Source organism: Muntiacus reevesi, chromosome 2 (genome assembly GCF_963930625.1).
Source record: "Muntiacus reevesi chromosome 2, mMunRee1.1, whole genome shotgun sequence".
Taxonomy (NCBI): domain Eukaryota; kingdom Metazoa; phylum Chordata; class Mammalia; order Artiodactyla; family Cervidae; genus Muntiacus; species Muntiacus reevesi.
The window spans coordinates 255,316,701-255,329,771 of NC_089250.1; the positions used below are offsets into that span (position 1 = coordinate 255,316,701).

At 42.2% G+C, this 13,071-nt stretch overlaps 1 protein-coding gene across 6 annotated transcripts in view; it reads left to right on the forward strand.

The window, feature by feature from the left end:
- The first annotated feature begins 220 nt into the window (after nt 1-220).
- Nucleotides 221-13,071, forward strand: part of TDRD12 (tudor domain containing 12) — a 76,077-nt gene continuing 63,226 nt past the window's right edge. For 5 of the 6 annotated variants that reach the window (XM_065925735.1, XM_065925738.1, XM_065925739.1 and 2 more), the window contains exon 1: nt 7,300-7,423. In XM_065925735.1, coding sequence (XP_065781807.1) covers nt 7,361-7,423 — 63 coding nt within the window. In that variant the 5' untranslated portion in view covers nt 7,300-7,360. Of the gene's footprint in view, nt 437-7,299; nt 7,424-13,071 lie in introns of those variants that run through there. The other variant, XM_065925737.1, reaches the window with a different exon arrangement.

Below are 13,071 nucleotides of genomic sequence, written 5' to 3' on the forward strand. Positions count from 1 at the left end.
CCCCTCTGCCCCCACCTCCAGGGCGCCGTGCGCGGGGCGGCGGCGGTTGTCCGGCCGTTGGCGTCCCTGTGGTTTTTGGAAGTCTCGGGGGTTCTGCGGCCTGGGGTTGGGCGGCTGGGGGCGGTGCGGGCGTCGGAGCGTGCCGCCCCCACCCCCGCCGGCGGCATCCGGGTGGGAGCGCGGCGAGTCGCCCGCTGTTCGCGGCGGTGCGTGGCCGGAGCTGGGCTCGCGGGCTCCGCGGCGCTGACCCGGGAGGAGGCGCGGCCCCCCTCGGACGCCGGCCCTGCAGGTTTTCGCCTCCAAAGTTCGTCGCGAGGGAGTAGCGACAAGGAGAGCAGGACTGGGGCGAGGCCGCGGCCGTGCGCGTCTCTCCAGGGCGAGGCCGTCGGGCGGCCGGCGAGGCGCGGGGAAGATGCTCCAGGTCCTGGTGCTTAAGGTGAGCGAGCGCGAAGCCCCGGGCCCGGCCGTTCACCCGCTCCGGTGCAGGGGCCGCCCCGTGGGGACCCGCGCGAAGGGATTCCGGATGGGCTCCTCCTGGACGCTTTTCAGATTAACAACGGGAAATTTTCATTGAGGGGGTGCTCCATGCAGTATTTGGGACGTACTTAGGAATAAAGTTATTCGTTGTTCCTCCGAAATTCAGATTGAACTAGGTGTCTTGTATTCAGAACTTCGGGGGGAGGGACGGAGTCTGACACCTCCTCCCACGCACCCGGTCCGGGACCGGCGCAGGGGGAGCCGCCGTCCCCTCCGCCCCGCGTCCGCAGGGTGTAGACCTGGTCCTCTCCCCGGATGCGGGTCCTCTCCGGCGGGCCCCCATCCCCGTTGGACAGGGGACTCTGAAAGCTGCAGGCTGGGACCTCACTAAGGTGGATAGAAACAACTCTTCTGCTGGCTGAGTGTGTGACTTAAGTACTGTCGGTGAAATCCACAATGTGAAGAGTGGTTTTTCTGTTGGAGCTGCTTACCAGGGGGGTGCTTGGCCCACTGGAGGCTGGATTGAGATTGAAGCAGTGTCTGTCCAGGGGCTTCTCACGACAGCATGACCAAAAGTGGACCAAGTGTATATAGTCTGGCATTTCTATGACGTTTTCAAATTAACATCTTAATTCTTATAATTGATGTTGGAACGTGAACTTGACTGAAACATCTGAAGTCATTATGCAAATACTGTATACTAAGGGGAACTGAACATGAATTGATGATTAATGATGAGTCCAGCTACTGATGTTCTAAATTACACTTAATCCACTCCTGTTACTGAATGTGGGAAAAGACGCACTCATTACATAGTTACTCAGATAAATGAAGGTAAAGGAAAACGACAGTTAGGAAAGATAAGTTAGTATTCCTGAGAAATAATAAAGAACACACTTTAATTCAATTAAATCATATTAATTTAGTGGTGTGGGGTATTTCTCATGCTGGATAGCTAATCCTACTTTTACTTGAGCAAAAGCAAAGTATTCAAGTTTGAATGGTAGAGGTAAGGAGAAGAAAGTGGACCAAAATTGTACATAGATCATATTTTTCAAAGGGCTTCCCTAGTGCCTCAGATGGTAAAGAATCTGCCTGCAATGTGGGAGACGTGGGTTCAGTACCTGGGTCGGGATTTATCTAATGGGAATTATGTAGACATGCAGGGGGAAAAAATGTGCAAGGTGATGACTGAGTGTGGGCAGCTTTACCTATGGCGCTGGCCGGAAGCAGGAGGCCCTGACCTTGGTGTAAGAGGTGGATGGGGTGACCCTGAGTGTTGGGATGGGGGAGGGCGGTGGGAGGGGGGTTCAGGATGGGGAACACATGTAAACCCATGGCTGATTCATGTCAATGTATGGCAAAAACCCCTACAATATTGTACAATAATTAGTCTCCAATTAAAATAAATTAACTAATTTAAAAAAAAAGAGGTGGAGGTGGGGGGAATTGTGAGCCCAGCAGGGAAAGCAAGCACAGGGAAGAAGTTGCAGTTTGATACCATTATTCTGGCTGGTAAAACTCATCCTTTGTACATCTTTTAGGTTCTAGTAGCAGATTTTTTTTAGTTTATAGTATTTTATTAGTTTCAGGAGCACAGCACAGTGATTCTGTATTTTTATAGATCATGCTCCATTAAAAGATATTACAAAATAATGGTTGTAATTTCTTGTGTTGTACAAGATATCCTTGTTGCTTATGTATTTTACGCATAGTAATTTGTGTCTCATCCCTTAATCCTTTTTTGGCCCCACTTCCTCTCCCGACTGGTAACAACTAGCTTGTTTCCTGTATCTGTGAGTCTGTTTTTCTTTAGTAGCAGATTTTTTTAAAAAAAATTTAAACATTCTAGAAACTTCTAAGTATTAAACTTCAAAGACCTTAAAAAATTTTTTAACGTCTAAAATTTTTTAAAAACACCTTTCTTCAATGTGGTATTTTGTAGTTTCAAATTCCTTGAAAACAGGTTACAAAAGCAATATTTGAGAATAACCATATACTCTATACCTAGCATCAAAATTGTTAACATTCTTGCACATTTTTTGTTAACATTTTTGCACATATTTGCACATTTCTTTATGCACGCTAAGTTTCTTCGTCATGTCTGACTCTTTGCAACCCCTTGGACTGTAGCCCACCAGGCTCCTCTGTCCATGGGATTCTCCAGGCAAGAATACTAGAGTGGGTTGTCATGTCCTGCTCCAGAGGATCTTTCCCACCCAGGGATCAAGCTCACATCTCCTGCGACTCCTGTATTGTAGGCTTTACCACTGAGCCAATGGGGAAGCCCATATTTCTTTATTTTATAGAATTGTTGACTTCTTTTGTTGAACCATTTGAGAATAAGTTGTGAACTCTAAATACTTATGCATGTGTTTCTTAAGAACAAAAGACTTTCTCTTACATAACCATAGTATAATTATCACACTTGAGAAATGTAATGTTGGTAAAACAATACTAATACATAGTCCATACTCAAATTTCTCCAGTTGCTCAGGTAATATATTTTATAACTTGTTTTCACTGATCCAGGATCCAATAAAAAATTATACATTTAGTTGTGATGACCTGTTAGTCTCCTTTATTTTGAGTTAGCTCTCTGACTTTTTTGTATCTTTGATGTCATTGAAACTTACAGAGTTACTCCTGCTAGGCAGTTGTTTTGCAAAATATCCTTCAAGTTGAATTTGTCTGTCAGTTTTCTCATGATGGTGTTCAGGTTGGAAATTTTTAGTAAAAATACTGCATAGGTGATGCCACATCAGAGGATAAGAAGTTTTTTTTATTATTAAAAAATCATTACTTTTGAGTAAAAATAATTTAAAAATGTAACTTTCTATCAGGAAATACTTTAGACATATAAAAAAGCATAGAAAATATTATAAACACCTGGACATCTGCCACCTAGCTTTGCCAAATTTTAACATTTTGCCATATTTGCCTCGTATCTTTTTTACTCATAAAATGTTTTATTATTTTTAATATAGAATTCTGTGATATTTTGAAAAATGCATAGTCATGTAGTCATCATCATGATCAACATACAGAACAGGTTCTTCACATCCTGAATTGTCTTGTGCTCCTTTGTATCATTCCTTTTCCCCACCTCTTGTCCTTGACAACCACTGATCTGTCTTCGGTCCTTGTTAATTTTGCCTTTTTCAGAGTGTCATAAAAATGGGATTGTGCACATGGAATCACAGTGGTATGTAGCCTTTGAGTTTGGCTGCTTCGACTTACGTAAGGCATTACAGGCTTATCTACCTTGTGGCACTTTTTAGGGTTGAGTAGTATTCTGTTGTATGGATAGGTGACTGTTTATACAATTACCAGTTGAAGGCTAACTCAATTGTTTCTAAATCATGTTTCCATTGCTTGTTTTCCCCATACATCTGTCTTTTTTTGTCAAGTATCTCTTCAGGTCTGCCCTTTCTTCTGACATGGCGGTTGTTTTCTTATTGACTTTGAAGAGTTCTTTATGTATTCTGGATAAAGTTATTTGGATATGTGACTTGTAAATATTGCCCCAGTTTGTGGTTTATCTCTTTATTCCTCTAACAATGTCTTTCAAAGAGCTTTAAGTTTAAAAGAAGGTTTAAATTTGGATTAAGTCCAGTTTATCAATTTTTGCTTATACAAATTGTACTTTTAGTGTTTTATCTAGGAAAGTTTTGCCTAACCCACTGTCACAAAGATCTCACCCCATGTATTTGTCAAAAAATTTTTATAGTTTTGTGCTTTACATTTAGATAAATGATCCCTCAGAGTTAATTTTTATATACGTTATGAGGAATGGATCAGGGTTCATTTTTTTTTTTTGCATATATGTCTAATTTTTTCAGCATCATTTGTTGAAAAAAACTATCCTTCTTCCATTGAATTGCCTTTTTGCCATTATTGAAAATCAGTTGAACACATATGTGTGATTCTGTTCTGTTGATTTATATATTTGTACATTCTCCAGTACCACACAGTTCTGATTGTTGCAGGTTTATCAGTTCAGTCGCTCAGTCGTGTTCGACTCTTTGCGACTCCATGAACCACAGCATGCCAGGCCTCCCTGTCCATCACCAACTCCCGGAGTACACCCAAACCCATGTCCATTGAGCCAGTGATGCCATCCAGCCATCTCATCCTCTGTCTTCCCCTTCTTCTCCTGCCCTCAGTCTTTCCCAGCATCAGGGTCTTTTCCAATGAATCAACTCTTCTCATCAGGTGGCCAAAGTATTGGGAGTTTCAGCTTCAGCATCAGTCCTTCCAATGAACACCCAGACCTGATCTCCTTTAGGATGGACTGGCTGGATCTCCTTGCAGTCCAAGGGACTCTCAAGAGTCTTCTCCAACACCACAGTTCAAAAGCATCAATTCTTCAGCGCTCAGCCTTCTTTATAGTCCAACTCTCACATCCATACATGACCATTGGAAAAACCATAGCCTTGACTGGATGGACCTTTGTTGGCAAAGTAATGTCTCTGCTTTTTAATATGCTGTCTAGGTTGGTCATAAATCTCCTTCCAAGAAGTAAATGTCTTTTAATTTCATGGCTGCAGTCACCATCTGCAGGGATTTTGGAGCCCAGAAAAATAAAGTCAGCCACTGTTTCCACTGTTTCCCCATCTATCTGCCATGAAGTGATGGGACCAGATGCCATGATCTTAGATTTCTGAATGTTGAGCTTTAAGCCAACTTTTTCACTCTCTCTTTCACTTTCATCAAGAGGCTCTTTAGTTTTCCATAAGGGTGGTGTCGTCTGCATATCTGAGGTTATTAAGTCTCAAAATCAGATAGCGTGAATGTTCCAACTGTGTTGTTCTTTTTCAGAATTATAGGAGCTGTTCTAGTTCCATTGGCCTTCCAATAAGAATTTCAGAAATAGTTCGTTGATTTCTTAACTCCTGCATTTTGAGGGGAAATCAGAATCTTAACATTCCATGGGTACAGTATGTCTGCATTACAGGCCTTCTTTGATTTCTTTCATCAGTGTTTTGTACCTTTTAGCATACAGATTTTGTTAGATTTCTTTCTAAGTAATTCCTGCTTTTTGGTGCTGTTGCAAATGGCACTGTTTTTTAAATTTAAGTTTCCAATTTTTAATATAGACATACAGTTGAATTTATTATATGACCTTGTACCCTGAAACCTTGCTAAAGTCACTTGTTAGTTCTAGTATATTTTTTGTAGGCTCCTTAGAATGTTCTCCATATATATTCTTATTGTGAATAGAAACACTTTTCTGTCTTCTTTTCTGATTTTCCTAACAATGTTTATTTTGTAATCACTTATTTTTGGCTGTCCTGGGTCTTCATTGCTGCATGGGTGTTTCTCTAGTTGTGGCGAGCAGAGGCCGCTCTGGTTGTGATGCAGTGGCTTCTTTTGTTGAGGAGCATGGACTGTAGAGCGCATGGGCTCAGTAGCTGTGGTACGTGAGCTTAGTTGCTCCATGGGGTGTGGGATCCTCCCACATCAGGGGTCAAACCCATGTCCTCTGCATTGGCAGGTGAATTCTTCACCACTGAGCCACCAGGGAAACCCACACCTTTTTCTTGTCTTACTGTGTAAGTAGGACCTCCAGCACAATGTTACTGAGTAGGCATGGTAAACATATCACTAATAAAATTATTGTTTGTTTTAATTTTTGGTTCTAAAATTGCTCTTTTCCAAAGGTTTCTTTTATTTTTTTTAAATAGCTTTCTTTTCTTTTGTGAGATTCTTCTTTAAATAAATTAAAAAAAAAAACTTGCTACAGCAGTCTTCTAAGTTTTTGAACTTGGTATTATAATAGCTGCTTTTAAGTCTTTGCCTATACAACTTCAGGGGCTTTCTAGGTGGCACTAATGGTAGAGAACCAACCTACCAGTGCAGGAGACGTAAGAGACGTGGGTTCGATCCCTGGGCTGGAAAGATTCTCTAGAGGAGAGCATGGCAATACACTCCAGTATTCTTGCCTGGAGAATCCCATGGGCAGAGGAGCCTAGAGGGCTACAGTCCATGGGGTCACAAAGAGTCAGACACGACTAAAGGGACTCAGCACGCATGCTTGCTGTTCACTTCACCATCTGGGCAGTCTTGGGTTCAATTTCTGTTGGCTGCTGTTTTCTTGGCCTTTTAATACATGCTCATTTCTTTGCTTGTCTAATATTGTTCATGCTACCCTGGGGGTTGTGATAGGGAGCCACTGTATAATCAGTCTTTGCTTTGGGAGGCTTGGTTTGTAGTACTTTGGAGACTTCTTAAGATGGGCTTAAGATGGCAGAGTAGAAGGACATGCTGTCATCTTCTCCTGTGAGAACTCCAAAATTGAAACTCACTGCTGAACAACCATCGACAGGAGAATGTTGGATCCCACCAAAAAAAGATACCCACGTCCAAGGGCAAAGGAGGAGCCCCAACAAGATGGTAGGAGGGGTGAAATCACATTTAGAATCAAACTCCATACCCACCAGAGATGCTCAGAGGACTCAAACAAAATTTTGTGTGCACTGGGACCCAGAGACCCCACAGAGACTGAGCCAGACCTGCCTTTGAGTGTTTGACTGTCTCCTGTGGAGGCACGGGTGGGCAGTGACTGCCATGGGGAGGGGGCTTTGGCTGCAGCAGACCTGGGAGGCACAGCATGCGGCATAAATCCTCCTGGAGGAGGTTGCCATTAGCTCCGCCATAGAGCCACTGAGCAAATGACCCACAAACTGGAGAACGGTTATACCAAAGAAGTTCTTGCACTGTTACGAAAGTTCTAGGACTTACAACAGATTTCCCAACCTGGGGATCCTTCAAAGGGACTGAGAACCTCCAGGGAATTTGACTTTGAAGGCCAGTGGAATTTGATTACAGAACTGCGACAGGACTGGGGAAACAGACTCTTGGAGGGCACACACAAAGCCTCATGAGCACCAGGACCCAGGAAAAAGGAGCAGTCACCCCACAGGAAACTGAGCCAGACTTGCCTGTGAGTGTCCAGGAGTCTCTGGTGGAGATGTGTGTCAACAGTGGCCTGCTGCAGGGTCAGGGGCACTGAATGCAACAGTCCTGGGAGCCTCGGCATGCTGGCCTAAGTCGTTTTGAAGGAGGTCTCCATTACAGCCATTACCCCTACCATAGTTTGGCTTCAGGCCAAACTACAGGGAGTGAACACAGCCCCACTTATCAACAGAAAATTGGATTAAAAATTTACTGAGCATTCAGTTCAGTTCACTGGTGTCCAGCTCTTTGTGACCCCATGGACTGCAGCACGCCAGGTTTCCCTGTGCATCACCAACTCCCGAAGCTTACTCAAACTCACGTCCGTTGAGTTGGTGATGCCATCCAACTATCTCATCCTTTGTCGTCCCCTTCTCCTCCCGCTTTCAGTCTTTTCCAGCATCAGGGTATTTTCAAATGAGTCAGCTCTTCGCATCAAGTGGCCAAAGTATTGGAGTTTCAGCTTCAGCATCAGTCCTTCCAATGAATATTCAGGAGTGTTTCCTTTAGGTTGGACTGGTTTGATTTCCTTGTAGCCCAAGGGACTCTCAAGAGTCTTTGCCAATACCACAGTTCAAAAGCATCAATTCTTTGGCACTCAGCTTTCTCTATAGTCCAACTCTCACATCCATACATGACTACTGGAAAAACCATAGCTTTGACTAGATGGACCTTTGTTGGCAAAGTAATACCTCAGCTTTTTAATATACTGTCTAGGTTGGTCATAACTTTTCTTCCAAGGAGCAAGTGTCTTTTAATTTCATGGCTGCAGTCACCATCTGCAGTGATTTTGGAGCCCAAGAAAATAAAATCTGTCACTGTTTCCATTGTTTCCCCATCTATTTGCCGTGAAGTGATAGGAACTAATGCCATGATCTTAGTTTTCTGAATGTTGACCTTTAAGCCAACTTTTTCACTCACCTCTTTCACTTTCATCAAGAGGCTCTTTAGTTCTTCACTTTCTGCCATAAGGATGGCATTCATCTGCATATCTGAGGTTATTGATATTTCTCCTGGCAATCTTGAGTCCAGCTTGTGCTTCATCCAGTCTGGCGTTTCTCATGATGTACTCTGTGTATAAGTTAAATAAGCAGGGTGGCAATATACAGCCTTGACGGACCCCATTCCCAATTTGGAACCAGTCTGTTGTTCCATGTCCAGTTCTAACTGTTGCTTCCTGACCTGCAGACAGATTTCTCAGGAGGCATGTCAGGTGGTCTGGAATTCCCATCTTTGAAGAATTTTCCACAGTTTGTTGTGATTCACACAGTCAAAGGCTTTGGCATAGTCAATAAAGCAGAAATAGATGTTTTTCTGGAACTCTTGCTTTTTCAATGATCCAACAGATGTTGGCAATTTGATCTCTGGTTCCTCTGCCTTTTCTAAATCTAGCTTGAACATCTGAAAGTTCACAATTCACATACTGTTGAAGCCTGGCTTGGAGAATTTTGAGCATTACTTTGCTAGCGTGTGAGATGAGTGCAATTGTGTGGTAGTTTGAGCATTCTTTGGCATTACTGAGCATGGCCCTGCCCATTAGAGCAAGACCCAGATTCCCCCACAGCCTGTCCCTCCCATCAGAAAGCTTCCACAAGCCTCTTATCCTCTTTGATCAGAGGGCAGACAGAATGAAAACCACAATCACAGAAAACTAACCAATCTGATCACATGAATCATAGCCTTATCTAACTCAGTGAAACTATGAGCAGTGCCGTGTAGGGCCACCCAGAACAGATGGGTCATGGTGGAGAGTTCTGACAAAACATGGTCCCTGGAGAAGGGAATGGCAAACCACTTCAGTATTCTTTCCTTGAGAACCCCATGAACAGTATGAAAAGGCAAAAAGATATGACACTGAAAGATGAACTCCCTAGGTCAGTAGGTGCCCAGTATGCTACTAGAGAAGTGTGGAGAAATAGCTCCAGAAGGAATGAAGAGGCAGATGCAAAACAGAAACAGTGCCCAGTTGTGAATGTGACTGGTGATGGAAGTAAAGTCTGATGCTGTAAAAAACAGTTTTGCATAGGAACCTGGATTGTTAGGTCCATGACCCAAGGTAAGTCAAACAGGAGATGGCAAAAGTGAACACAGACATTTTAGGAATCAATGAACTAAAATGGACTATAATGGGAGAATTTAATTCATATGACCATTATATCTACTGCTGTGGGCAAGAATCCCTTATTAGAAATGGAGGGGCCCTCATAGTCAACAAAAGAGTCCAAAATGCAGTAGTTGGATGCAGTCTCAAAAATGACAGAATGATCTCTGTTCATTTCCAAGGCAAACCATTCAATATCACAGTAATCCAAGTCTATGCCCCAACCACTAATGCCAAAGCTGAAGTTGACCAGTTCTATGATGACCTACAGGACCTTCTAGAACTAACACCAAAAAAAGATGTCCTTTTCATCATAGGGTACTAGAATGCAAAAGTAGGATATCAAGAGATACCTAGAGTAACAGGCAAGTTTGGCCTTGAAGTACAAAGTGAAGCAGGCAAAGACTTTGTTTTGCCAAGAGTACGCCCTGGTCATAGCAAACACCCTCTTCCGACAGCACAAGAGACGACTTTACACATGGACCTCACCAGGTGGTCAATACTGAAATCAGATTGATTATATTATTTGCAGCTAAAGATAGAGAAGCTCTATACAGTCAGCAAAAACAAGACCAGGAGCTGACTGTGTCTGAGATCATGAACTCCTTATTGCAAAATTCAGATTTAAACTGAAGAAGGTAGGGAAAACCACTAGGCTACTCAGGACCTTAATAAAATTATTTATGATTATACAGTGGATGTGACAAATAGATTCAAGGAATTAGATCTAACAGAGTGTCTGAAGAACTATGGATGAAGGTTTGTAACATTGTATAGGGGGTGGTAATCAAAACTATCCCCAAGAAAAAGAAATGCACAAAGGCAAAATGGTTGTCTGAGGAGGCCTTACAAATAGCTGAGAAAAGAAGAGAAGTGAAAAGCAAAGGAAAAAAAGGAAGATATAGCCATCTGAATGCAGAGTTCCAAAGAATAGCAAGGAGAGATAAGAAAACCTTCCTAAATAATCAATGCAAAGGAATAGAGGAAAACAGTAGAATGAGAAAGACTAGAAATATCTTCAAGAAAATTAGAGATACCAAGAGAACATTTCATGCAAAGATGAGCATAATAAAGGACAGAAACAGTAGGAACCTAATAGAGGCAGAAGATATAAGAAGAGGTGGCAAGAATACACAGAATTATACAAAAAAGATCTTAACGACCCAGGTAACCGTGATGGCGTGATCATTCAGCTAGAGCCAGACATCCTGGAGTGTGAAGTCATGTGGGCCTTAGGAAGCAGCACTGCAAACAAAGCTAGTGGAGGTGATGGAATTCCAGTTGAGCTATTTCAGATCCTGAAAGATGATGCTATGAAAGTGCTGCACTCAATACGTCAGTCAATTTGGAAAACACAGCAGTGGCCAGAGGACTGGAAAAGGGTCCATTTTTTTCATTCCGGTCCTGAAGAAAGGCAATGCCCAAGAATGTTCAAACTGCCACACAGTTGTGCTCATCTCACACGCTAGCAAAATAATGCTCAAAATTTTCCAAGCCAGACTTCAACAGTACGTGAACCAAGAACTTCTACGTGTTCAAGCTGGATTCAGAAAAGGCAGAGGAACCAGAGATCAAATTGCCAACATCTGTTGGATAATAGAAAAAGCAAGAGAATTCCAGAAAAACATCTACTTCTCCATTGACTGCACTAAAGCCTTTGACTGTGTGGATCACAAACAACTTTGGAAAATTCTTCAAGAGATGGGAATATCAGACCACCTTACCTGCCTCCTGAGAAACCTGTGTGCAGGTCAAGAAGCAACAGTTAGAACTGCACATGGAACAACCAGCTGGTTCAAAATTGGGAAAGGAACACGTCAAAGCTGTATATTGTCATCCTGCTTATTTAACTTATATGCAGAATGCATCATGCAAAATGCTGGGCTACCTAAAGCTCAAGCTGGAATCAAGGTTTCCGGGAGAAATATCAATAACCTCAGGTATGCAAATGACACTACCCTTATGGCAGAAAGCAAAGAGGACTAAAGAGTCTCTTGATGAAAGTGAAAGAGAAGAGTGAAAAAGCTGGCTTAAAACTCAGCATTAAAAAAACGAAGATCATGGCATCCGGTCCCGTCACTTCATGGCAAATAGATGGGGAAACAATGGAAACAGTGACAGACTTTATTTTCTTGGGCTCCAAAATCACTGCAGATGGTGACTGCAGCCATGAAATTAAAAGACACTTGCTCCTTGAAAGAAAAGCTATGACAAACCTAGACAGCATATTAAGAAGCAAAGATGTCACTTTGCCAACAAAGCTATGGTTTTTCTAGTAGTTGTGTATGGATGTGAGAGTTGGACTATAAAGAAAGCTGGGCACCGAAGAATTGATGCTTTTGAACTGTGATATTGGAGAAGACTCTTGAGAGTCCCTTGGGCTGCAAGGAGGTCAAACCAGTCCATCCTAAAGGAAATCAGTCCTGAATATTCATTGGAAGGACTGATGGTGAAGCTGAAACTCCAATATTTTGGTCACCTGATGCGAAGAACTGACTCATTTGCAAAGACCCTGATGCTGGAAAAGATTGAAGGCAGGAGGAACAGGGAACAGCAGAGAATGTGATGGTTGGATGATTTCACTGACTCAATGGACATGAGTTTGAGCAAGCTCTGGGAGTTGGTGATGGACAGGGAAGCCTGATGTGCTACAGTCCATAGGATCACAAAGTCGGACACAACTGAGCGTCTGAACTGACTGACTCCTTTTCCCCTTGATGACATAGCATGTTGTCTTTGTCCTGAAATGGGCTTTATTTCTCAGGCCTGACACTGCACGGGTTCTGAGGGAGCCTTAGGTATTTACTGAGCCTCCTTAACTTGGTAGGACTCCTGCTCCAAACTCCGTTTTCCTGTGATGGATGTCAAAGAGAATCAAAGCTTGTGGGTTCTTCACTGACTCAGTTGTGTCTGACTCTTTGCGACCCCATAGACTGCAGCATGCCAGGCTTCCCTGTTCCTTCACTGTCTTTTTCTTTTATTTCAATTTTATTTTCTCTTATTTTTCTTTTTCTCACAATTTGTTTTTCTTTTATTTTTCATCTGATGATGAAAATCTTGATTTTTAATGACACTGGTAGATGATATCTATTCTTATTCTCTGAACAGAGAAGTCTGACTTTCATTTGTATCCCTTTTACCCCATTCTTGGCTTCCTCTGTAGGTAATAATTTGTATGTTTTGTTGTTGTTGTTGTTCATTTGACATCATTTGTTTCTTTGAAAGTGAGAAGAATGTACATGCATTCATATTTTCTTCTCTTTCTTACAAAAGAGATGGAATACTGAAAACATTGTCTTGAACCTTGCTTTTGTATTTTATTATGAATATTTTCAAAATACTGATCAAAGATTTTGGTCTTTGCTTTTTGAATTACAATAGACAATTTAAAATTACAAAAAATCAGTAGGTTACTTACATATTATTGGTTTCATGTTTAACATTTTTGTGTTTACATCTTCCATCTTTTTTCCCAGTTTTATTAAAGTGTAGTTGGCATATCATGTTCTATAAGTTCAAGGTATACAAGGTGATGA